The following is a 27341-nucleotide window of genomic DNA, read 5'->3' on the forward strand; positions in this document are numbered from 1 at the left end:
TGCACCTTGTTGTCTCGGATTCTCCAGCATCTGCAGTTCCTACTATCTCTAGCAATAGATTCATGGTCATCACTTAGACTCTTAATTCCAGATTTTTTTAAATGATTTCAAATTTCACCATCTGCTGTGACAGGATTCGAACCCGGGTCCCCAGAACATTGCCTTGGTCTCTGGATTAACAATCCATTGATAACACCGTTAGGCCATTGCCTTCTCTTTGTTTCTGCTCTTTGTGCCCTCTTTCCTCATAATCATTTCATTCTAGGTATTAGTCTAGTACAATTTCTCTGTACTCTTTCAACACTTTAACATCCTTCCATAAGTATAATGTCTTTAAACTGCAAAGAGTTGAGGCCCCAACACCAACTCCTATGGCACACCACTCATGACATCCTACCATGACATCACTCCTACTGTCTGCTTTCTGTTAGCCAGCCAATCTTCTTTCCATGCCAATATGTTGCCCTCTACAACATAAGCTTTTATTTTCCTCAACAGCGTTTGATGTGGCACCTTATCAAATGCCTTCAGGAAATCAAAAAACAATACATCTACTGATCCCCATTTATCTACTTTTCAATATAATATACTTTTTCAAAGAACTCCAATAAATTAATTAAACATAATTTTCCTTAAACACCTGGAAAGCATTAGATTCTGCTTGTCAATTCTGTTTTTCTCTCTGGAGGTATTTTCTGCCAGAGTCAGGTGGGAGGGTGGCAGGAGGGTGACCCTGACTTCACCCCAGTTAACTTTGTGGCATAAATGCCTATGGATAGCGTCCCAAACCTTCCCCCTGCAATGGAGCCCTTTAAGTTGCCAATTGTTGAGGCTGATATTAATCCAGTTTTCAAGGTTGCTTGCAGACTCCCTGAAGGCTAGCAAGAGTCCATTATTCAAGGGTTCTCAGTGCCTGATTAAGAGATCCGATATTAAGAAGGGGAATGTGCTGAGGACACCCACCGTTCCTTGTCTGCCAACTCTCCACCCCATCCTCCTTGACCAGCTCCCCATGATTCCAGTCAAAAACTGAGCCTCAGACGGGTACAAATTTGGAAGCAGTTCCTAGTGGGTAGGGCCTCCACCCTCAGGGATCTGGTCTGGTAAGTGCCTAGTAACACGTGATGCACTATGCCAACACAGAAAGAGGTTATATTCGGATCTCGTCGGATCCCTTGCCGATGCCTGAGACCCTTCTGCCGTCATGAGATTTTGGCCGCAGATGGTTCCAGTATTTTCTGTTTTTATTACTGAAACAAAAAAAACGATGATTTTTTTTAAAAGGCCTAGATTTCTTGGTTAGAGGCAAAGTGATAGCGTTCACTGTTGATTTCAAAGAGAACTACCCACATTGACCTAGCAATCTGGGTGACTGGGATTGCTATCTTCTTGGTATCAGTTTGAATCTGGCACTAAGTCAAAAATTCTCTAGATGTTTAGCAACAATTGCAAGATGAGCAGGTTATCATAATGAAACATCCTCACAAATTGGAAACCTGGAAGTAAATTGCAACTGATTGTCCTTATGTTTCAAATATTATTTTTAAAGGAGTTAGAATATCTTTGGCATTAATGTAGAAGCTGAAATATCAAACATGTTTTATCTTAAAGAAATTAGAGGTGTAATTCCTTTTTCTTCAAAATCATAAATGGAGAAATTTGATATTCTGCATACATATAATTAGATTTCAAGGTCAGAGATTTTCAACAGTAAGCATGAATTTACTACATCATCAAAAACTGAATTACACTTGATTCAACAATATTTAACTTCGAAGGATTTTTATGGCAAGACTAATTGCGTAAAAAAAGGGAACAACTCATAGTTCACAGGTTTCTACTTGACTGTGACGAGCGAAGTGAGACGGAGTCGGTGGTGGAGGGTGTACTTCAATATTTTTATGCCTGACTGCACGTGTGGTAGACTCCAAAAATCACTGACACTAATGCCACTTTTATGACTGAAAAGTCTAGCCCCATGTGTTGCCCAAAGTTGGTAGTGGTCAAGAAGTCTACAACACTGACTCAATGTCTATAAATGTTTAACAGTTTGTAGATTCACATTGTGATTATATAACTAGCAGATTACACAGCAGGAAAACAAGTATATTTTTGCCACAAACAATTAGATTTTGATCAGCAGGAAGAATATTCACTTAATCGAACAATTGGAGATTTGTTTGTGTGAACAGTTTTATACCAGAAATTATCTTAATAATTTTATTGCTGTTAGAACAAATGTAATATGAGAAAGTAATAAAATGTTAAGGCCATGCATTTAAGTAGGATCAAATATTTTTGTACATACTACAGAGGACTAAATGCGCTACTGGCCACAGAGGGAACATCATTAACCAAAACTTTATTACAGCAAAGCTTTGTTGCAATCCAAATTACTGACCCCCTTCATTGTAAAATTTTCAGCACAATTAAGTAAGACAATTTGATCAGGAAACACATCTACTCACACATGGCATACTGGAATGCTTTGGACTTCACAAGGATATTAATTCCTACAAAAGTAGAAAATAATTAGAAGATTTATAACTCATAGTAAATTATAACCACTTCCTCAACATTTCAAAGTTTCTATTTATGAAGACAACATCTTTGCTTTGGACTGAAATTTAAGTATTGAAATTATTCTAAATATATTAGAAATGATAACCCTACAAGTGCACTGATGGATACTAAGGACAGATGATGCATCAGAATACCATCTACTCCAAAATCTCATTTAAAGCTGCAAACTATCTAGATCTGGACATGCACTACATTCCTTCATCATTGCTAGATTACAATCCTATAACTCCTTTCCTATCAACATTGAAAGTGCAGCTTTGTCTCAAACTCCAGCAGTTCAAGTAGAAAGCCCATCACTGGTTCTCAGGGTAACAAAGGATGGGCAATAATTGCTACTCTTGCCAGAAATGTATATCCAGAGAATGAATTTGTATTAAAATGTGAAACAAAACTAATTTTGCATTTATTCTTGGGGGTCAAAAAATGTCATTAGCTGTAAAATAAAACGATTAGCAACTATTACCCAAGCTCTGAGATCAAACTAAACTTTATAACTAATTTTGATTTACAATGCATACAATAGATATAGATTCATCCAATAAAAGCAACTAAAAAAAAGTTAAAATTAACAGTTTAACTGGGGGGATTATTTAAACAAATTAATTGCAGGTCCTTTAAGGCCAATGTATAAATTTGTAAAACTAAAACAGATTTACTGATTAATCTACAAGACCCCTGGTTGTTTCATTATGTAATCCACAGTAATACTACCTTTAAATATAAGAAATGGAGTGTGTGGAAGATCATAAAACCAATAGTCTCCACTTCTTTTTGCCTAGGGGAGAAAAACACACCATCTAAATGTAATTAATTGTAATTGATGTTGTTTCTACTTTGTTCAAAAGAAATGCTGAAATGTTTGGTAAAGGAATCAATACAAAGAATAATCAACAAGATAAGTTCACTATGGGGGGTTGCACATAAAAAAAAGGGTTGAACAACTGGTGGTTTAGCTTCAGCTCTGACTTGCATTCCTTTTCAACTACAGCACTGGGCAATTTACTGTATTAAGAAAATCCACAGAATTAAACCATCTTAGATTCTCTCTCATTCAATTATGCAAGGCTTTTTATGCTTTACCTTTCTTCCAAATGCAGTAATTATTAAATATCACAGATCTTTGCCATAATCTTCTTTATGTCTTGAATATATTTTACTTTTGAATTGACACACAATCCATTTTGGAAAAACACTGAGATAGCAGCCCACTTGAAGTTCGGTACCATTTATTCTATACTAGATTTTTACACCTAATGTGAACTTTGAATATGTGGTTGTGCAGCATAAACCATAGCATTAAGTAGGTAGACTACACTATCCAACACTTAGTATTTACCAAAACCCGGTTAGCATTCACTTTACATAAACAGAAAACAAATGTAAAACTTCCACATTACTTACTTTCCATTTTAATCCAGCAACTTCATAGAAGTTGTAAAAATCTTCTATTCTGTGGGACAGATATTCATTTTAAGTACATACATCATTCATACATACATAACCCTAGCAGTCAAGGAGTATATAAAAGATATTCTGGAAAAAATTAATTGTGAAGGAAAGGAATTGTTTTTTAAACAACCGATAATTAAGCTGAAACATCTCAATATCCTCACCCAAGAAACTCTGCATCGCCTTTCTTCAGTGCTTTGAAGACGAGATATTTATTTCTTGCATTCATTCTTGGAGAGTAGAACCTCATTAAGCCCTCAAACTGTTTGAAGGAAATCCCATTAGGCCTCTGCAATAAACCACATGAAGTCACCGATCAGACTGTTAAACATCTGTGAAATATTGATTGCTTGTTGAGTTTCTCTGCAAGAACCTGTGTCTCAATGATCATGAAATCCCATGTTAATTACTGTTGGGCAGCAACAGGCACCAACAAATGGCTTCAGTTTCTGTGACTTATTATTAAAAAGTAATCAGCTCCTGATGGCGATCCATACACTCTGATTTAAAAGCAATTATTTTAAATATAAATTTACATGAAGTAAGCAAGGTTTGGTCAAGGCTTGGCGGAAATGACAGGCACTTAAGGAAGTAAAGGAGGGCACCCAATCAAGAAATTGTAACCCAGGAAGAGTCTCACATCCCAAGGACAATGTAAAATTAATTATTCAAAACAAAATATACACTTAAAATACACATAGAAAATATCTTACTGGAACCTTTTGTTTCTAACCAATGAGACATATTTCTCTTAATATTTTTTCAAGATGGAAACCAAACGGTCGCAAGGACTCGCACTAACCTTTCGTTACTCAATTTTCTGTGTTTAGCTTGTGACATGGCGTATATACCAGTGTGGATTGAATTCTCAAAGGCAGATTTTAAAAGTTGGGACTATTTTCTTTGCAGAAGACTGGGTGGAGATTTGATAGAGGTTTTCAGAGTCATGAATAGACAGGGGAAAACTGTTCCAATTGTGAAATGACTGAGAACAAGAGAGCACAGATTTAAAGTAGTTGGCAAAAATAATGTAAGAAGAAGCATTTTCATGCAGCGAGTAGTTAGGGTTTGGAATGCATGACCTGAGAGTGTAGGAGAAGCAGATTCAATTGATGCATTTGAAAGGTGATTACACCATTATTTGAAAATGGACAATGTGCTGGGTTATGAGGAGAAGGTAGGAGAATGGCATGAAGCAAAATATTCATTTAGACAGTTGGTACAGACATGGTGGGCCAAATGACATTTGTGTTTGTTGTAATAATTCTGTGATTTAGTGATCATTTCATCAGTCTGCATAAATGCAATTTGAAATGAAAGTGAAAGGTAGGGAAGAGACCTGTAAGTTGGTCATGTGTTATTGAATTTAGTGAATACCATCTGTAGTGATGTCTTAGTATTCTTATTCAGGTGAAACAGGTGGAATGATTTTGTTTAAGCATCTTCCATGTTACAGGGAAGGGCTGTCCCTACCTCTGAACTCCCCAGGCAGGCCTGAGCTCAAATCCTGCCTGTTCTGGTGGTGTGTAATAGTCCTTGTAAACAATCTGATTTTAAAAATAACCTCCATATTACAAGAATTCTGATAGGATGCAATCCTAATTGCTTAAATCAAAATCCAAATACTTCTGTAGAAAATTCAATGACTCATCTTAATTTTTAGCATGAATAAAGTATACCGCAAATTTCAGACAGAGTCCAGATCATCATTAAATCACAATTTTTTAAACGTAAAACTATACTGCTCAACAAAACCTACAGAAGCATTTGTGCATTACTCACCCTTTTACTGACCAGAAGACGGAAGGCATGTTCTATTGCCAATCGTTTGTGTAAAAGCAGTGATTTAAACTTCTTCTTTTCAACATCATTAAATGTGTCAAACACCACGGCGAGAAGCTGGAAAATTGTGACCAAAATATTAGTTAAAAATCTCAATAAAGCAAATCTGCAAATTAAATTCACAATGTATTAAATTATAAGTTTTTAAACTGGGTAAATATTTTTCTCAATTTTTGATTAATATTATTCAAAAACATACCAGATTCATGATGAAGTAGAGCTCAATGGATAAATACACAATGAAGAATACACAGGACCAACGATTTTTGGAATAAGCTGGCATCATCACATCTGGAAAACTATAGAATTATCTTTTCTAAGAAAAGTAAAATGGAAATCCCTATTTCAATGTGACCCTCATCCCCATCCCCATCCCCACCACAGTTTGCTCTTTTTCTCTTCCGTCATCTGCAGTGACTCATGTTAAAGTTCAAATCTAAGGGAACCACAGTTAGTCCTCAGAGACACTAAGAAGCCATTTTGATGTGTCATTCTGGACTGTTGGACCACTATTTCACCACAGAGAGTATCACAACCATGTCTGATTCCCCTGACTAAATAATTTCCATCAAAAATTCCTAGTTCAAAATGTCTGGACCTCTCCTGAGGTTTTCTTTCTAGATCTAACTGCAGCATTCCTCGTGACTCCCCGATGGAGGTTAGTTTAATCAGCACAAATCAGTGATCTAACCTGAGGCCTTTCCATAGAACTGTTCCGAAGAACAGTCACTGGACTATAAATGATAACTCTGCTTTCTCTTCACAGATGCTGCCAGTCCTGCTAAGTTTCTCCAGCAATTTCTGTCTTTGTTTCAAATTTCCAGCATCCACAGTTCTTAGTTTTGTTACTGAGGCCTTTCCAGTTTAGCTTGATTCTGCAAGGCTATGCATTTAACCAATGAACTGAAGAAGGACAGCAATTTTCTTAAACCAAACATCGATTGTAGAAATGTTTGGATACTTGTTCATGTAATTTCTTCCTCTTCATGTGAGATTCTGCTATGTCAGTTTGACAGTACCATTTCACCAGGTTATAAATCACATCCTACTTTGCCTCTTTCCTCACCAAACCCAATGGTAAAGGGTATTGGTGTCTCAACATAATATGCTATTGTATTAAATATCAAACAGGTTGCTGTAATGAAATATGGCATTTTCCCATGTGCTACATAAACACAAGTTATTGTACCAACTACTGATACTAAAATAAGCTCATTTCACTTTTTAAAGCCCTTTCCCTGCAAGTTACCATTGCTTCAAAGGGCAGGACTGTGCTGTTGTATCTTTAACTAGAATGTTGTGTACACTTACTTAGCTGTAGTTAGGAGAACAAACAAACTGACAAGACTGTCTTCCGGAGTGCTAAAATACTGCAAGTAGAAAATGAAAGCATTGTCAAAAAAACCAACCTTATAATCACTTACCATGAAATGAAAAAAAATCATATCTTTACGTGCTATGTATTTTCTTACAATTTGTGCGTTTTATGAAACTGATAAATTAAGAATTTACAGTTAAGATTAGGGTGATAATATTTTGAAATTTTTCAGCTAATCGTAAGAACCTAAGAAATAGGAGCAGAAGTAGCCATTCAGGCCTTCGAGCCCACTCTGCCATTCATTGAGATCATGACTAATCCTCTACTCAACACCATTTTCCTGCACTGTTCCCATTTCCCTCAATGCTCTTAATAGATTTCTATCAATTTCAGTATTGAACAAACTCAATAACTGCGTCTCCACAGTGCCCTGCAGTAAAGAATTCCTGAAATTCACCACTACCTGAGTGAAGAAATTCCCGTTCATCTCACTTCTAAATGGCTTTCCACTTAATCTAAGACTGTGTTACCTGGTTCTAAACCTTTGCAGCCATAGGAAACATCTTTCCTTCAAGTCCTGTAAGAATTTTGTATGTGTGAAATTGCCTCTAATTCTTCTAAATAATAAAGGGAAAATCTATTGAATCTTTTCTCGTAAGTCAATCCTTCTATCCCGTAATTAGCTAGGTGGATCTTTGTTGTACTCCCATTGTGGCATGTACATCTTCCTATGGGTAAGGAGACTAAAATTGCACACAATACTCGACCAAGGCTCTACATAACTTCAGTAAGACATCTTTACTCCTATGCTCCAAATTCTTTAGTAATAAAGGCTAATATACCATTTACCTTCTTAGTTGCTTGCTGTGCCCGCATGTTATTTTTCAATGTCTCAATTACAGCCAAGTCCCTTTTAAGTTCAACACTTCCCAAACTTTTAGCATTTAAGAAATACATTGTATTATTTTCCTAACAAGGTGGAAAACCTCACGTTCCTCCACAATTTATTCCATCTCCTATATTTTGCTCACTTGCAGCATCTCCAAAACCTTTTATGCACTCTTCATATGAAGGCAGGGCTTTCTGATATAGGTAAATTCTGCCTAGTTGTTAAAATGGCCAACAATTAATTGACTGAATTAGCCACCTACCTCTGGTCAGCACTGTTGCTGCTAGGAATATTCCTGGCGGCAGGAAAAGTTTGGCTTCTCTGTCAATGTCTTTCAATGTCATCTTGTTAACCCTCCCATTTGCTAATCCATCCCCAAAGGGCTGGTAAAATTACCAGTGACAATGTGCACTCTATTTAACAGGATGTGCTAGTGATGTCCCTCATGAAGCTGTGTGGAGGTGTCAAATATTGCCTGTATTGACACAATGGGGTCATCTGCACCTGAAGCAAGCAATCTCCAAGGGTATGGACCAGGTGCTGGAAAGTGTGATTAGGGTGGTTGGCTGATTTTGTCAGCACAGACACGATGGGCTTCTTTCTGTGCCATAACATTTTATAGCTCGAAAACATTACTGTGCATTAACAAGCAGAAATTTCTACTGGAATATTAACTAGACACATACAATGTACGGTAATTAAACAAAAATATAGCCATGAAATATATGACCAACAAACATGTCTAACTAAAGATTGTGAATACTTACTGGGTCCAATGGATTGGCAGAAAACAAATAAAATCCTAGAAAAATAATGAAAAAATGCATCACATAACAGAAGATGGCAAATCCGCAGCTTTAGAAGCACCCTCAGAAAAGAACAAATACACACACTCTTTGTTTGTTCAAACTTCCTAAAATGTATTAGTTTCCTCATTACTGTTATTTCCAGTTCTGTTTTCTAAGTGCAGCTGCACACAGACTTCAACTTAATTGTTCTAGAACTGATCACTTGTAACAGACAAGTGGCACAGCTATTTTCACTCTCCAGTCTGTGTTACCTGGTGTCCTCTTTCCTCCATGCATCTTGAAATGACATTTCAAAGGTTGCAACATTGGGCTCCATTTTGCTGGTAGTTCAGCCAGGTGTTCGATTTAGCTCAATTGGTTGGATGGCTGGTCTGTGATACAGAGGGTTGCCAACAGCATGGGTTCAATTTCTGCACCAGCTCAGGCTACCAGGAAGACCTCTCCTCTAGCCTGAGGCATGGTGATCATGGTCAACCACAACAGTCATCTCTCTTCGATGGGACAGCAGCCCTTATGGTTATCTGGAACTGTGTCAACACTACCTTTAGTTCTGCCACTACAGTAGCTGGTAGGCCCTACACTATGCTGTAGAGGGCAATAGTTTGGGTACTCCATGCATGCACTGGATTCTGATATCATTATGTAATGTGGAGTGATGTCTAAACTCTTCGGGAAGCACACCTCCTCTCCGTACCTAGGCCTGGAACAGTGGATTTAATTATTGTGTTCCACTATGAAAGTTGACACAGAATTGTGTCCCCCTCCCTGACTATGACCTATTGCCTCAAATCAAGATGGGGATGGCACTATCAGTGCCCATCAAGGTGACCCACAATTTCTAGCAGCAGACCCTCATGGATTGAAACAGTTAACCTTGGCAGCGTATTGCAGTTCACCATGCACTGTAGCATCCAGGAAGTCCTGTGTATCAGGAATGGGGAGTTCACTGATTTCTCTTTTAAGCAGAAAGGAACATTTTCTACAAGGATGGAAAGTATCTATATAGTGCAGGGACCTATCAACTGCATGCATGCCCAAATCATGTTGAAAATGCCTGCTAGACTGGCAGCAGTAATGATGCTCTCATTTTGAGGCAGTCAGTAGATCCTTCTGTCTTTGGGCCACCAGAGGGCGATTGCACACCAAAAAGAGCCATCCACTATACACATGGCTAATGACTCACCTCCGTGGCCCTATCACACACGGTCAGTATTCCTACAATATAAGCACTGCTGTAACTAGGTGATGTTATGGAGAAGATGATTGACATCCTAGAATTCTTGGGGTAAGGGGTCCCTCGTGTACATGCCAGGGAGCATCTCTGAGTTGTGTTGCACCATTGACAACCTGGTCACTATGACAATGTTATACTTTTCACCAGGTCATTGACAACCATCTCAGGAAAAGGAAGGGGTAAACTAGGAAGCTGGTACATCCACAGTTTTGAAGGAATATCTGTGGTCATTTAATCAGCTTTTGATTTCCATGAGTAAATCCTTAAAACCCAGCTGTTTAACACTTCCCCATCTCACCACCCATCTGTGATAGGGAATCACAGTTTCTTCCTAGACATAATACTGGAGTAAAAGACATCACAAAACGTCATGCTAATGGTAACAGTATAAATGCTGTCGTACTGGACAGCAGATTCCAATGCCATGGAGACACTGGCACTGTAGGTGAGCATAATCTGGAGCACAAATTGCTGTACTGCTGCTGCTTAGCCCTTCAAACACTGGCACCTCCAGCCATGGTGGCAACAATGCAAATCTGCATGGCACCGAGGTGAGCTTGCATGGCAACTAGTACAGATCATATGATTTCAGTTTGAGCACTTAATGCAGGACTCAGACTCGTAGCTTGCCTGTGCTACAATGGAAGCCAAGACACTGACAATCAGATGCTGCATGACAGTTGGATCTGGATGTATTCTAGATTTAGCCACCACTTCACAATCTCTTATGGTGACAGGAGCACCAAACATTTATGTGCACGCTCATCAGCTCTTCTCCTGTGACCATCCCTTTGAAGACCTCATCTGAATCCTTTGCAGCAGGACTCATCTGCAACCATGTCCTCCAGAGAGCAAATTATGCATTATCTTTCCCTTGTCCTGATTGCAGCCTACTTGTGCATGTTGACTCACCACATGCAGATTCTGTCATTATACTACCCAATGATATAAACAATAACAGTATCATAGTTGTTGGCTACTCCTTCAGAGGTCTGTTCTAACTCTGGGGCTTTATCTTCATCCGGTCTAGCCAGGCTGCAATCCCTGAGTATTTAAAAGCACAAATGCAAAACACAAGATTTGGGTGAGGGATAATAGGTGAGGTGAAATGCAAGAGGTGAATGGTAATGCCACCTGAATCTTGTACTTCATACCAAATTGTAGGATGTGTGTGGTGCAATTTTAAGAAAGTGCCTAAGGCAGGAACATTCTGTCAGCCTGGATATCTTCAGTAATGCCATAATCATGACCTGAGGGAAGGCTTCAGCAATACGGCTGAAGGGGTCAGGCGATGCAGCTGTGACAGTCCCAAACAAGTCTATTCTGCTGCTTCCTGCTAAGGGCCACTGCATCCTCCAAGAGGGATGGAGACCATCACTGAATGGGCAATTTGATTTGATGCATTGAGCAATGGGAAGTTCATGGCACAATTGCAAGGAAATGTCATTTGAAGACACAGTCACTGACTCTGACCATCTGTGACAAATAGTAGATTCTGTTGGCTGTGACTCAGTTGGTTGCAACTTTGTTTCTAACCCAACATATTATTGGGTAAATTTTGCAGGCTCCATTCTACTGCCTAAGCTAAGAACAACTTGTTTTTAAATCTCTTGATTTCCTGACTTTTCTTCCTTTCTTAGAAACCAACTGTACAACAAAAGACACCTAAATATAATGGACTAAGGCAACACATACATCCTGCATTAGTACTGATTGTTCTGCAAAGGTTTTAAATGAATGGATCTTTGGGACCCCATCTAGCATATGAGCACATATTTTCCTTAAAATGGACTACGGAATGTATTTCAGCTTGGAGGAATATAAAATGTAAGAGAAAATCTATTCCACCATTGAAGTCAGGCTAGATCTATAAATACCTCTATCAGCTTGTCTCTAACAGCCAGGAATCACATCACCAGCTTTCAACATCTGCTCACCATATTTAAAATGTGTTTTTTTAAATGCATAAAATAAGTAGTTTGTAAAAAGCACAGAGCTTTATTTTTGAATCTTGTGCCTTGGTTGTATGGAGAGCTAGCACTGTAATTAGTATAATCTGAAAACTAGTTTCACATTCAATGCTTTAATACACATTCAGAGTATATTTAGATAGGGTCTATGTAAAGACAAATCATTAACTAGGTAGGTGAGAGCTTACCCAGGATGGCAAAAATGACCATGAAGAAAAGTAGTAACGATAAAATGTCAATAAAAGGAGGGAGAGACTGGAAAATCTGACGCAAATTTCTGGGAATTCAAAAATACAAAACATAATTAGGACTAACATTTTGCACTTTCTGGTAATTATGTACTAATATTAAATGAGGATTTTCTTAAGAACCAATGGAGGGTTCAACTAATTTTAAAAAGTTTTGATTTGGCCTTACGTTACTTTTGTTGATAACATATTGGATCATGTAACGTTTTTATTGACGACGGAAAATACTGTTGTGGTGAGAATTCCAACATTTAAAAAACATTATTCTTTCCATTTAAAACTTCCCCTTCTGCTACAGCCAATCATTTCACAATTATTAATTTAACAAAGCCATATGGCTTCTAGATTTTCAATCCAATTAAGAAGAGGGCAATTATTTTCAGTATTTCCTGGAGTCAAACAATATTTACACTGATGAAGTCTGCCATTTAAACAAGAAGAAATTAATTAGCATTCTAGTTAATGGTCAATAAATAATCTTGTATTTTGGAACTTAGGCAACATATAAATAATAGATGTAGAATAAAATTTTGACAAAATAATTTGGGTTCACACTAGATCAAAGCTGCTTACTTGTTATGTTTACTAAGTTTTAGTAACATAACGGAAAAATGGTTTGCTTTAGATAATTCTAACATTATTAAATAGATGCATGTGCCATTTCCTGAATTCACTCCAACATTAATAATTGAAAATAACTGAAGCTATCAAACTACAGCTATAACCCAAAATGGAACCATGGATGGAAATTTTGCCTCACTGAAGATGGCAAGGAGGTGAACTAATTGATGAGTTGGCCCTGAAGAGATTCTTGCCCCATTGATGCCATCTGACCAACTAAATTATGGGCAAGAAGGTGCAATGGAGGCTTTCTCAACTGACAGCCAATTAAGGCCCTTGAGTGGTTAATCAATGGCCTGTTAAGGATCTTAATTGCCACGTTTCCGATTACCAGCCTTCCAGACGGGTTGGAAAGGTGGTGAATTGACTGGAAATCCTAACTAATTTGCATGCTGGGTTGGAGAGAAGGAGCACCGATTGTGGGTAAAGAAGTGGCCTTCAAAAGCCAATGCTCTTCCCTCACATTCAACTCTAATCTCCCACTTAGCCCGATGATGTGAAAAGATGACAACACACAATTACCTTCTTACTGCTAGACTTCCCAAGGGGTAGACCTCAATCAACATTCTTTTTGACCCAGAAACTGCCATCCTGATTGGCTTGCATCTTCTGGTGACCTGGCACATGAGTGTCAAGACCTGTGAGAAACTGTGGCTGGAAGCTGTAACTTGAGGCTGAGAAACTCACCTATGATCTATTAGCTTTTAACAAATTATTTGGTAGCCACAGGTTGAGTTCTCTCAGTTAGTGGCCACTTAAAATGCCTGCCCAAAGCTTTGACTAAATAGAACAAAATACGTGAATTTATCTTGGTCTACCTGGTTCACTAAACTACAGCTGCGCATAAATTCACCAACGTCCTTTGGTCTGTAAAGATTTTATACATATATAGATAGACATTCTATTTGCATGCATTTACTGTTATCTGCTTTCGTAACAAATTCACTTGTACATAAGTAAAAATCACAATTCAAAACTGTAATTATATCCTGCGGTTTTGTCAATAAATAGATAAGAATAGATGTACGAACTTAAAATGAGAGATCAATTACATCTATGTGTCTTGGTCCACCTATCTCTCATCCTCTAATCACATTTCATCTAAAGGTTGACTAATACAAATTATGCTCATTTATATGAAGACACAATAAAAGGAATGGCATTAGAATAAAGCACATTCTTGATCCACTGACATTCTTATAATTTTGTTGTTCATAACTGTAATGGCACAAAGACACTGGTTTCGTCTAAATATTTAAAAATAGTATGTCCACGTGAAATTAAGTGATTACTTTTATTTAATTAAAACCAATTAATCAAAAGAAACAGAACCCTGCACAGTAAGAATTTTTAGGAAGTGTTAAGACAATGAATGACACAAACCTCTGATTAGAAATCATGTGTTCAAACTATCAGTTTAAAGACTTGCATTCTAAATTCTTGCTGGTATTCAGTATCAATTAGCTGTTTGATGCGTTTTTGTCATGCCTGGTATTTATGGAATTCTTGACAAAAAAAAATCTAATTGCTGCAAATTTACCTTCTCACCGCTCCACAATATCTGCAGTCTACCAGAAAGATTGGCCGCAATGCTCGAGTTATCCGGACGTGTGAGGTTTGCCTGATTAATACCACAATAACTTCTATAAACTGTACAAACAAAACCACACTCTGCAGAAATACCAGAAAGGGAACAGGTTAAATTTCTTTGTGTGTTAAAATTACTTAATAAATAACTACTTCTAAAATGGAACAAATCATGTCTTAATAAAACAAGCTCCATTCCCCAGAGTTCGAATGTAGTGACATGCATGATGAAGTATACATTTAGAAGTGAATTCTTTTGAGGGCAGGATTAAATGTGGGAGCTAAGGAGAGGTAATTCTGTAATTGCGAGGCCTTGAATTTCTTTGGGAATAAACCTAATTACCTTCTGAAGTTATGGTAGGAAAATGGAGTAACATGATGGAAATTCAGGGCCACAGGGTCAGAAATTGCTTCTTAATTGCACTATGTGAATAATATATTAATGTTGCATGCTATTAACACATTTGTAAATAAAAACCCATCAATTTGCAGAGAAAGGATATGCGATAAACAGATTGCTGACTGATTTGTGTCTTTCCAGTGTTAGGGATGTCAGAGCCAATAAACATTCATTTTTGATGCAACATCGTATCCCATTCTCCATTGAACTTAGTAGCATTCCGGATATTGATAGCGTTATTCATTTTTATGAATGACTCTTCCTTTTGTTTAGCATTTAATGGGTCTTGACAAAAACATGCTTTTTGGCTCTCCTATGACCCGTGAACTTAAGATCTATGAACAGGCCAGCAAAACTGTGGCATTTCACTGCTGCACGTAGAGAATTGTTCCTATTATGTTTTATTCTATTCTGTTTTGGAAGTCTTTCTGTTCCATTATTGACATCCACACTCCTACTCATATTGGAAAACAATTATTTTCAGGACAAAAGTTCAACATTCAAACAATGGTTACTCATTCAAATACAAATTAGATTGATTTATTTAGGGGGAAAAAGTGACTTTTAACTTATTCATAAAGTTCTGTACACAGAATACTGTGGCTCTAAGTTTTCAGGATGGTCTATTCAAAATTGTCAGAAGGTATGAAAAATCTATTCAAACATTTTATCAGGCAACGATGTGTTTTATTTTTTGATAGAAATAATAAATGATATGGTATTCAGTTAACTACACCCACAAACACAGCATTTTTACCCCCCGAGTTGACATACAGCGAAATGACTTTCTAGTCAACCTGGCTAACTGAACACCCCGAAAGAAAAATGACAAAAAGCTTTATTATGTAATGGTTAGGATCTCCAATCTGAAAATGTAATGGAGACAGATTCAATAACGGCTTTCAAAAGAGTAATTTACAAATATATGGCAAGAAAAAGTTTGAAAGACTACAAAGAAAAGGTGAGAAACATGGGAATTGCTGAGGTGCTTTTGCAGAGGGTTGGTACAGCACAGGGCAACGTAACCCCAGTTTTCAAGACAGGAGAGTGACAACACAGAACTGCATGGCAAACTGATCCATAATCATAAAACTCGAAGGGGAGGAGGTAATGCGGACAAAATGGATCTATTAGCAGAAAAATCAGTAACTGGTGGCATATATTTAAAGTAATTGGTAGAATGATCGGGGGAAATTCAGGAGGATTTTCTTTTTCTCCACGCTGAGGGCATGGGGTTCAGAATTCATTTCCTGAATGGTTTGTAAAAGCAGAAACCGTCCTTGCATTTAAAAAACAGCTGGACATGCACTTGAGGTGCATTAACTTTACAGGGCTACGGACCAAGTGCTAGAAAGTGAGATTAGATTTCAGAGCTCTTTTTTGGCCTGCACAAGACACTGAACGCCTTCTTCTGTGCTTCAGTTTTTCCTTTGTTTCTACTACAAAGGAGTTTCAGTACAATAGTATAAAAGTCTTAATGCAATTACATAGGGATATACTATACTACCCTAATTTATTATATAATGTTGTCCTTATTTCTCATAGCCACAACATACAAAAAAAACTTACTTTCAACATCGTTCTTTTGTGTCTAATAAAGGTTTGAAAGCCCAACCACCTCATCTTCATACCAAGTTCAAACACCACTGTGACAAGTGCAAACAATTCCAGTGTGGCATGCACCTAAACAAGTTTAAAATAAAACCAATATCAGTTTAAAAATCAAGTAGCAATTTCTTAATAGAGAGAACATAATGGGGAGACTTCAGGTTGCAAAAAGATATTATTATAATTGTGCAGTTTGGTGTGTCTTCGTGTTGTGCAATATGGAACTGGACTCCCATTTCCCTTTGCAGCAAATTCTCATGCTGAACATGATGTTATGCACAGAAAACCAAAAGAAGCTGCGAATTACAGCCATTCCAAAATACAGGAAGTACTTTCTTATCAATGCAAACACCAGAGAAACACTGTTACACTAAACATGGAACAACATGACTATTCTAACAACTGGATAGGGAAGCAATGAGAAACTATTTGATAGGATCCCTCATAAATGCTTTAAAGTAAAAATGAAAGAGACAAAATTACAGGATACCCTATGGCATGAATCATTTATTTGACATCCCAGACAACAGGAGAGTGTTCAAGGGAGTCAGGACTGGTGCAATATGTGATTACTTGGGTAAAAAAGGACATATTGGGTGCATCCAACATGATTTCAGAAAAAGATCATGCTTTATAAATCTAACTTTATTTTGTAAAGAGCTTCCAAAGTTTATGGATGATAGAAGTTTAGCAGAAAATGATTCATATCTTCCAGCCAGTGGTAAGGAGACAGGTCCTCACCTTGTAGCTTCTAGAGGATAATGTCATTCAGCAACAATGAAGTCATAAAACAGGCTGATCAGCAGATTAAATAAGTCTCAGATAGCAAACCAAATAGTACAATGCATGGATTAAATTTAAAATTTACATTTTAATCATTTTACAGAAAGTGAAGTAAAGACTGTAACACATACATGCAATTAAGATAGAAGCTGAAAAAAATACAAATTTTAAAAAAAAATTAAAAGTCAAGATTTTTAAAACTGATATTATGAGAAAATTACACTCCAAACTTATAACATCAACTTTTCAGAATCAGAGAGGTTGCTCAACTATAATTATGATTTAGTAATGATTACATGTCATTTGACAAAACTGAACTATTTCAATGTTTTTGGCAGTGAAAATTGTCCATGGAAAACTGCATTTCACATCAAACCACAAATTCTATATTAATTGCCTCTGTAAAGACTGCAACAGTGAACTCTATGAAGGGTCAGGATATGACTGACAATCTTGGATTTTTACGTTCAACTGTGCGTATGCACATACAAAAAATTCCTATCTGTTTTACATATTAATTGCTAATTGTGATTAATTGGATGATGGGCATTTGAGCCTCCTACGTATAGGCACAGACTATAATTGCCTTCTATCCTTTACCATCTAGCTTTCTGGAATGAAACAGTGGGTACTGACAGTTTTGCTGTCATTACAACCACCAATTATGGGCCGTTACCTACTTAGAGTTCCAAAATGTTTGTGATAAAATTTTTCTACCAGGCTTCCCTAGGAGGCTGGTGTCTGTAGCATTATTGATAATATAGTAAGCTGGATTAACAATTGACTGGCAGGACATTGATAAAATATATTTCCAGATGGATGGATTAGTTCATGATTTGAATGAATGTGGATGTGTTAGAGATTGAGGCTAGTAGTGCCTACAGAAAATAGGTGTTGAGACAATTACCCCTTAATTTTATTGGTCATCTGAATATTAGTATGTTGGGGGCATGAACTGCATATCTGCAGGTCATATTAAATCCTGAGCGTTAACACTGTAGACAATGCTTGTCTGCTTGCACGTTGGGAGGCTGAGTTGCATCTGGCAAGTGATGTCAAAATTAGACAAGGACAACGTTACACATGTGGGCAGAATTCTTAAACCCTCATGCATCCTTCAGGAAAAGCAACATTCTGTGTACAGTTCTAGAAAGGATTTATTAGGTGCAGAAAATAGTTACAAGGATGTAGGACTGGAGGGTTTGAGTTAAAATGAGACGCTGGATAGGTTGGGACATTTTTCCCTGCAGTGCAAGAGGTTGAGGGGTGACCTCGTTGAAGTTTATAAAATCAAGAGGGACATAGATAAGGTAGTAGCAATAGTCTTTTCCATAGGGTAGGGAGGGCATAATTTTAAGGTGGGAGGGGAAAGATTTAAAAGAGGCAACTTTTTCAAACAGAGCGCCGTTCATATATGGAATGAATTGCCACAGGAAGTGGTAGATGCAGGTACAGTTACAACATTTAAAAGACATTTGGATGGATACATGAATGGGAAAGGTTTGGAGGAAATTGGGCCAAATGTAGTTTAGTTTGGGAAATCTGGTCGGCATGGATGAGTTGGATTGAAGGGTCTGTTTCCATGTTGTATGACTCTATGATTCTATGAAAATGGAGGAAGAAAAAACTGCGCATTCTCTTCCATGTATTTCCAAAGATATGTTTTAAAGCAATGATGCAAAGTTATACCTTGAGCAATGGGGTCTTCATAAACATTCATAAACAGTTCAGTCCAAGACATGGCATACTATTGGTTCTTGTACAAGACTCTGGTCAGGCCTTGCTTGGAATACTGTATCCAATTTAGGCTTTTTTCACAAAGTGAGTGAAATTGAGGATTTCCAGTAACAAGGCCTCAAAAAGAATTGGGACTCAACATATGATTGATTTGATTGAAGGAATACATTTGAGTAGATCTTCTAGTCTCTAAATAGTCAGAAACCAGATATACACTATCAGTTGCATGATAATCATCCCTTGAAAGTCCCAAAGCAATAATACGTGGCAATCATCCAGAAAGCTTCAGTGGGAAATTACCTGGCATATGAGGCCCTCTTGAAAGGTCCCCAACTCTGTGTTAACTTCAGAGACTTTTGGAGGGTTCTGATTCATTAGCTCAGTCATTAGGCAGGAAAAGTTAGAAGAATTAAAACCTGTTCTAACTGCTAACTATAAACCTCACTCCCCAACCACTCACACTGATCCTCCCTGCTCCCAAGCACCTGCCCCGAATGAAGGAATGCACAATTTTATATCCAACTCTGTAGAGTACATACAGTTAGAAGGCAAAATAAATTGCGTAGACACAACCATGTGAAAAAAAGACTATACAAAACAGATAAATTTTCAATTTGGGAAAGTGTGAAGTCATCCACTTTTCAGTTAATCCAAGTGATTAGAATATTTTCTTCATGTAGAGATTAGAAATGGTGGATAAGTAAGCAGATTTACAAAAAATAATCAAAATGGCTTTTAATTTTTTTAAATATTAAAACGTTTGGCAAGTTACTCCTTGTTTCTCTTTTTTTTGTTCTATCGCTACTAGCTGTTCTTTGAGTCATTAGCTTCTGGCACTCCTTTCCAGCTATTAAGTATTTCCCCAAAACTTCACTCTTTTCTCTTCCTTCTGTTTTTTCCTGTAATCTCACTTGCTTTCTCTTTTCTCTTTCTGTATATACACTTCTATCTTCTTTGAATAAAGTGGTTTGAGGTATCTTCATGCACATGATACTTAAGTATGTCTCATTTCAGCTACATCCTTTTTGTGCTATAACAATATAATTTGCTATACTGATCATCATTTCATAATAAAGTCAGGTTCTCATTAGTTCCCTTAAAAATTGCAGCAGTGAGAGATTTGGGCTCAATCATCACAGTACAATCCACAGTTTTATCCAAATTGAGAATCAAATTTGTTTGCATAAATTAACAAACATTAACCAGAGCACTACAGACTTCCATTCCAAAAAGCAATTCATAAGAACATAAGAATTAGGAGCAGATACAGCCCTTCAAGCCTGCCCTGCCACTCTACAAACCAGACCTCAACTCCTCTTTCATGCCAGGTCCTTATAGCCCTGAATTTCAAAAATCTATCTACCTCCTCTTTATATACTTTCAGTGATCTAACTTTCACAACTCTCCAGAGTAGAGAATTCCAGACATTCACTACCCTCAGAGAATAAATTCTTTCGTGTCTCAGTTTTAAATGAGGGTTTCCTTATTCTGTAACTATGTCTCCTATTTGAGATTCCCCCCAAGTAGTGAAAACATCTTCTCAACATCTACCTTGTCAGGCTCCCTCAGAATTGTGTATGTTTCAATAAGATCACCCCACCACTCTTCTAAACTCTTAAAGAATAAATACTTAACCAGCTTAGCAATTCTTTCAGCCAAGCGATCGGTCTAATGAACCTCTTTTGAACTACTCCCAATGCCAGTAGATCCTTTCTAAATTACAAAGATCAAAACTGTAGACTGCAGTCAAAGTGCGGCCTCCCCCATACCTTATACAGTTGTAACAAGGCTTTTCTATTTTTGAAATCCAACACTCTAGCAATGATGTCTGAAATTCTATTTGCCTTCTTAATTACTTGATATACATGCATGCTAACATTTTGTGTTTCATGCACTAGAACACTCAGGTCTCTTTGTGCTGCATTCAAATAATATTCTGCCTTTTAATTTTCTTTACACTTTCCAATATCAAACGCTAGCTGTCAAGTTCTTTCCTACTCACTCAACCTATTTGCATCCTGTTACAGATTCCTTAAGTCCTTATTGCAATATGCCCTCCCACCTATTTTTGTATCGTCAGTAAATTTGTATACATTACACCCAGCATCTTCCTTCAAATCATAAATATAGACAGCAAATAATTATGCTCCTAGGGCTCCACTACTTACATCTTTCAATCAGAAAAAGACTCATTAATCTTGACTCGCTAGCTTCTGTATGTTAATCAATCCTCAATCCATGCTAATACATTACCCCTAATATCATGAGGTGCAGTCTGGTGCAATAACCTTTTCTGTGGCAGCTTACTGAATGCCTTCTGTAAATCGAATTGCACTACACCTACTGGTTCCCTTTTATCAACTCTGCTTATATATCCTTAAAAAACTCGAGTTAATTTCTCAAACATGATTTCCCTCTCACAACTATGTTAATTCTGTTTGATTGAGTTCAACTTTTCTAAATGTCCTGCAATTTCCTCAGTGGCTCAGTGGTTAGCACTGCTGCCTCACAGCACCAGGGATCTGAGTTCAATTCCAGCCTGTGTGCGGTTTGCATGTTCTCCCCATGGCTGTGTTGGGTTTCCTCCCACAGTCCAAAGTTGTGCAGGTTAGGTGGATTAGCCATGTTAAATTGCCCACAGTGTCTAGGGATGTGTTGGTTAGGTGGATTAGCCATGGGAAATGCAGGAATACAGTAGGTGGGTGAGTCTCAGTGGGATGCTCTCCAGAGAGTTGTTGGGCTGAATGGTCTGTCTCCACACAGGAGGGATTCTATGATTCTAATAACTGACTCTAGTATTTTCCCATTGACAGAAGCTAGCCTAATCAGCCTATGGGTTACTGCTTTCTTTCTCCCGCCCTGCTTGAACAGGGGTATCATTTTACCAGCTTTCGAATCTGCTGGAACCCTTCCAGAATCCAGTGATTTCGGGAACATTTGCCTCCAGTGTCTCTGCCACCACTTCCTTTAAAACTGTTGAGTACAAGCTATCAGGTCCTAGCAACTTATCAGGCTTTAGTGCCATTAGTTTGTCAAATACTTTATTCACCATAATTCAGACTATTTCCTTCCATGAGCACTTTGATTATTTGATATCTTTAGAATGTTTATAGTGCCCTTCACCATTAAGACTGATGCAAAATATATTGGTTTAAATTATCTACTATTTCTCTGCTATCAATTCCCAAATCCTCCAAAGATCCCACATTCATTTACCTACTCTCTTTTCATATGTCTGTAGAATCTCTTGCTGTTTATTTTCTCTTTTTTGCCAATTTACTTTCATCATCAATTTCCTCCATTGTTATTAGCTTTTTAGTCATCTGCTGCTGATTCCTAAGAAATTCTCAATCATTTGGCCTACCATAGCTTTTGTCACTTTTTATGCCTTAGTTTTTCGTTAGATATCCTCCTTGACCACCTGTCATAACCCTGTGTGATTAATCCTTCTCATCAAGTCCTTCTTTTCAACTGGAATTAATTTTTGCTCAGCATTATGAAATATTTGCATAAATGTCTGCCACTGCTCATCCACTCACCTTCCCCTTAGCCACTTTTTCTAGCCCAGTTCAGACAACTCTTTCTTTATGCTTCTGTAACTGCCTTTATTTGAGTTCACTGGTGTGAGACTCAAACTGCTCAATCGCAAACTGCATTTGAAATTATACAACAGCAAAAGCAGAAGTTGCTGGAGAAGCTCAGCAGGTCTGGTGCATCTGTGAAGAAAAATCAGAGTTAACATTTCAGGTCAGGTGACCCTTCCTCAAAACTGATGGTAGCTAAAATGTCAGCTTATATGCAGAAGATGCCAGGGCAGGGGGGGAGGAGGAGGAGGAGGAGGTAATGAGTAAATAATAGATGGTGATAGCCCAAACAGAGAGATAGACAAAGGAGTTGATAACGATCTGGCTAGGAGGGTGAATAGCTGTTAGTGGAGACTGTTAGGTAGTGTGTAATGGCAAACCACGAGGAAGGGTCACCAGATGCGAAACATTAACTCTGGTTTTAACTTCACAGATGCTGCTAGACCTGCTGAGCTTTTCCAGCAACTTTGTTTTTGTTCCTGATTTACAGCATCCGCAGTTCTTTCAGTTTTTATTTATTATGTGATAACAATGCCTGGTGTGTGGAGTAGGCGGCTAGGACATGGGAGAATTTAGGCCCTAAAATTATTGAACTCGATATTGAGTCCGGAGGGCTGCAGGGTCCCCAAACGGAAAATGAGGCGTTTTTCTTCCAGCTTTCACTGAGCTTCTTTTGAACATTGCAGCATCCTGAGACAGAGATAATGGTCAGGGAACACAGTGGTGTGTTAAGGTGGCAGGCAATTGGAACCTCAGGGTCTTTTTTGCAGGCAGAAGTAGATGTTCTGCGAAGCAGTCACCAGTCTACGTTTCATTTCCCCAAAGTTGCAGCATGCTGCTATGCAGAGGGACCTGGGTGTCCTTGTGCATGAATCACAGAAGGTAGGTCTGCAGGTACAACAAGTAACTAGGAAGGCAAATGGAATTTTGTCCTTCATTGCTAAAGGGATTGAAATTAAAAGCAGAGAGGTTATGTTGCAGCTGTACAAGGTGCTGGTGAGGCCACACCTGGAGTACTGTGTGCAGTTTTGGTCTCCTTACTTGAGAAAGGATGTACTGGCACTGGAGGGGGTGCAAAGGAGGTTCACTAGGTTGATTCCGGAGTTGAGGGGGTTGGCTTATGAGGAGAGACTGAGTAGATTGGGATTATATTCATTGGAATTCAGAAGATTGAGGGGGGATCTTATAGAAACATATAAAATTATGAAGGGAATAGATAAGATAGAAGTAGAGAGAATATTTCCACTGGCAGGTGAAGCTAGGACAAGAGGGCATAGCCTCAAGATTAGAGGGAGCAGATTTAGGACTGAATTGAGAAGGAATTTCTTCACCCAGAGGGTTGTTAATCTATGGAATTCCTTGCCCAGAGAAGTAGTTGACGCTACTTCAGTAAATGTTTTTAAAAAAAGATTTTTTTTGAACAATAAAGGAATTAAGGGATACGGTGAGAACGCGGGTAAGTGGATCTGAGTCCACGAAAGGATCAGCCATGATCGTATTGAATGGTGGAGCAGACTCGAAGGGCCAGACGGCCTACTCCTGCTCCTAGTTCTTATGTTCTTATGTAGAGGAAACCACAGTGTAAACAGCAAAAGCAGTGGACTAGATTCTGGGAAGTGCAGGTGAAGGGCCCTTGGATACTGGGGAGGGAGGAGGTAAATGGGCAGGTGTTACACCTTCGGTGGCTGCAGGGGAACATGCCATGGGGCTGTGGGGAGGTGTTTGGAGTGAAGGAAGAGTGGACCAGGATGTCCCAGAGGGGAACAGTCCCTGCAGAAGGCAAACAAGGTGGGGGGGAGGGGAATTTGTATCTGGTGGTGGCATCTCGCTGGAGATGGCGGAAATGGCTTCCGATGATCTTCTGGATGTGGATGCTGGTAGGATGGTTGGTAAGGGCAAGGGGAGCCCTTTTGCTACTGTGTGAGGGGTGGGGGGGTGCGTGACTGCAGAAATACGGGAGATGGGTCAGACCCAGTTGAGGGCCTTGTCGCCAACGGTGCTGGGGAATCCTCGGTCGAGGAAGAAGGTGGACATTTCAGAGGCTGCCTTGTCAAAGTTGGCCTCATCTGAACATATGCGACGGAGACAGAGGAACTGAGAGAATGGAATGGAGTCTTTATAGGATGCGGGGTGCAAGGATGTATAGTCCAGGTAGCTGTGGGAGCGTGGGGTTTTATAGTGGATATTAATGACCAGTCTATCAACAGATATGGAAATAGAGACATCGAGGAAGGGAAGGGAGGAGTCAGAGATAAACCAGGTGAACGTGAGGCAGGGTGGAAATTGGAAGCAAAATCAATGAACATTTCCAATTCTGGACGAGAGAGGGAAGCAGCACCAATGATATATTCAATATATAGGAGAAACAGTTGTGGGTGGGGGCCAGAATAGGACTGGAACAAGGAATGTTCCATGTGCCCTACAAAGAGACAGGCATATCTGGGGCCCATGAGGGTACCCATGGCCACCCCTGTGACCTGAAGAAAATGAGAAGAATTAAAAGAGTTGTTGAGGTTGAGGACAAGCTCGGCCAAGTGGAGGAGAGTGGTGGTGGGTGGGGACAGTTCAGGCCTTTGCTCCTGAAGGAAGCTGGAGCCTGCAAACTGGAAATTTTGAAACTGGCGTAAAGTGTCAGAGGAACCATGGATTACATGGGCAGGAACTGTACCAGGGGGGAGAAGACTGAATCAAGGTAGGAAGAGATGACTTCTGTGGGGCAGGAGCAGGCTGAAACAATGGGTCTGCCTGGACAGTACTGTTTGTGGGTTTTTGGAAGGAGGTAGAAGCGAGCTATGTGGTTCTGGGGACTATCAGCTTGGAGGCAGTGGGGAGGAGATCACCAGATAAAATGAGGTCAGTTACTATAGTTGATACAATGGCCTGATGTGCCATGGTGGGGTCATGGTCCAGGGGAAGATAGGAGAAGGTATCTGAGAGCTGGCACGCAGCCTCAGCAATGTCAAGGTCAGTATGCCAGACTACAACAGCATCACCCTTATCGGCAGTCTTAATACTAAAGTCAGGGTTGGATCTAAGCTCACAGAATACAGTCAGTTCGCAAAGAGATAGCTTGGATTGAGTGAGGGAAAGGCAGAGAAATTGAGGCGACCATTGTCACGTCAACAGTTCTCAGTGAACAGATCGAGTGCAGGTAAAAGGCCAGAGGGAGAGGTCCAGGTGGAGGGAGAGTGTTGGAAGGGGTCTGTGGGATGGGGAGAGGACTCTTGTCCAAAGAAATGGGCACAGAGGTGAAGACGGCGGAAGAAAAGTTCAATATCATGTCGTGCTTGAAATTCGTTAAAGTGGGGATGCAGAGGGATAAAGCTGAGAACTTTGCCAAGTACAGAACGTTCAGCATCGGAGAACAGAAGGTTAGGTGGAATGCTGAATACCCAACAGGAGGTGGGGTTGGGTAAGGGGATGGAGTCAGAGGGAAAGGGAGGGGAGGAAGGTTCCAGACGGCCATGGATTTCTCTGAGTTGTGGCATCTTGTAGGGCTTGATGCCTGAAAAGAAAAGAAAAAGAAATTCTACCATCTTGGGATCTCTACCCCCTAGAGGATCCTTAACTATGAGATCTTTAATTAATCCTTCCTCATTACACATTACCAGGTTTAAAGACAAACTGTTCCCAGGTGGGTTTTACAACATATTGCTCTAAGAAACAACCTCCGAGCACTCTTCAAATTCGTTTTCCATGTTACCCTTGCCCATCTGATTTATCCAGTCAATATGCAGATTAAAATGACCCATGACAACTGTAGTCCCCTTCTTCCATTCCCCAATATTTCCTGATTTATATTTTGTCTTATAGTGAAACAACTCTCTAGAAGCCTATTGATCTCCACCACTCGCGACTTCTTTCCATTGCTATTCCTGATTTCCACTCAAACCAATTCCATAATGCAATTTGTTGCACCTATATCACTACTCAGTACCACACTGATAGCTTTGTTTATTAACAATGATACCCCTTCATTTTCCTCTTTACCTATATTTCCAGAATATCAAATATTTTCAATATTGAGTTTTTAGTTACCCTGCAATCACGTCTCTGTAATAGCTACCAAGTCATATTCATCTATTTGTGCTATAAACTCACCTATCTTGTTACAAATGCTATGTGCATTCAGATAAAGAGCCTTAAGCTTTGACATTTTATCATTATTACTTATTCTGGATCTAATTACTGTTTTACTCTTCTGCTTATACATTCTATCTCTTCCCATAACACTGATGATCATTTACCTCTTCACTACCATGCACATCTGCTCTCTCGTTTTTCTTCCTAAACTTCTCTTCAATTGAATCCTCACCCCCAGTAATGAGTTTAAAGTCCTATCAACAACCTTCGTTGTACAAGGATGAATTCAGGCATGACACATTAACAAATACTTGGAAGAGAAACAGTCTAAGCTAAAAATTCTCAAAAGATGTGAAGACAAAACATACATAAATGTCGAGACGGAGCGAGGGAACAGCTGGAGCTTCACATAAGGAGAGTATCAGCAACAGCACTCCAGAAATCAGCTCCATCACATAGAATATGTGATTGTGCACAAAGAGGTAGGCTGCAAGGGCTTTTTGATCTTTTGGGTGAGTGAAGAACTTGTCATTATTTTCTCCCTCCTGCAAGTGACAAAATAAAAAGAAAGCTTGAACATTATTATTTTTACTGCT

General features: G+C 38.8%; 1 protein-coding gene across 3 annotated transcripts in view; it reads right to left on the reverse strand.

Annotated features, from left to right (window-relative positions):
- The window catches only part of tpcn1 (two pore segment channel 1), a 112446-nt gene that overhangs the window by 49220 nt on the left and 35885 nt on the right, over positions 1-27341 (reverse strand). For 2 of the 3 annotated variants that reach the window (XM_020511720.2, XM_020511719.2), the window contains exons 3-14: positions 27114-27290; positions 16520-16633; positions 14504-14634; positions 12283-12371; positions 8849-8883; positions 7186-7244; positions 6074-6173; positions 5815-5931; positions 4197-4321; positions 3985-4033; positions 3295-3358; positions 2469-2513 (exon numbers count right to left, since the gene is read on the reverse strand). In XM_020511720.2, coding sequence (XP_020367309.1) covers positions 2469-2513; positions 3295-3358; positions 3985-4033; positions 4197-4321; positions 5815-5931; positions 6074-6173; positions 7186-7244; positions 8849-8883; positions 12283-12371; positions 14504-14634; positions 16520-16633; positions 27114-27290 — 1105 coding nt within the window. Of the gene's footprint in view, positions 1-2468; positions 2514-3294; positions 3359-3984; positions 4034-4196; positions 4322-5814; positions 5932-6073; positions 6174-7185; positions 7245-8848; positions 8884-12282; positions 12372-14503; positions 14635-16519; positions 16634-19378; positions 19531-27113; positions 27291-27341 lie in introns of those variants that run through there. The other variant, XM_048611589.1, reaches the window with a different exon arrangement.

Source organism: Rhincodon typus, chromosome 24 (genome assembly GCF_021869965.1).
Source record: "Rhincodon typus isolate 14 chromosome 24, sRhiTyp1.1, whole genome shotgun sequence".
In the NCBI taxonomy this organism is placed as follows: Eukaryota; Metazoa; Chordata; class Chondrichthyes; order Orectolobiformes; family Rhincodontidae; genus Rhincodon; species Rhincodon typus.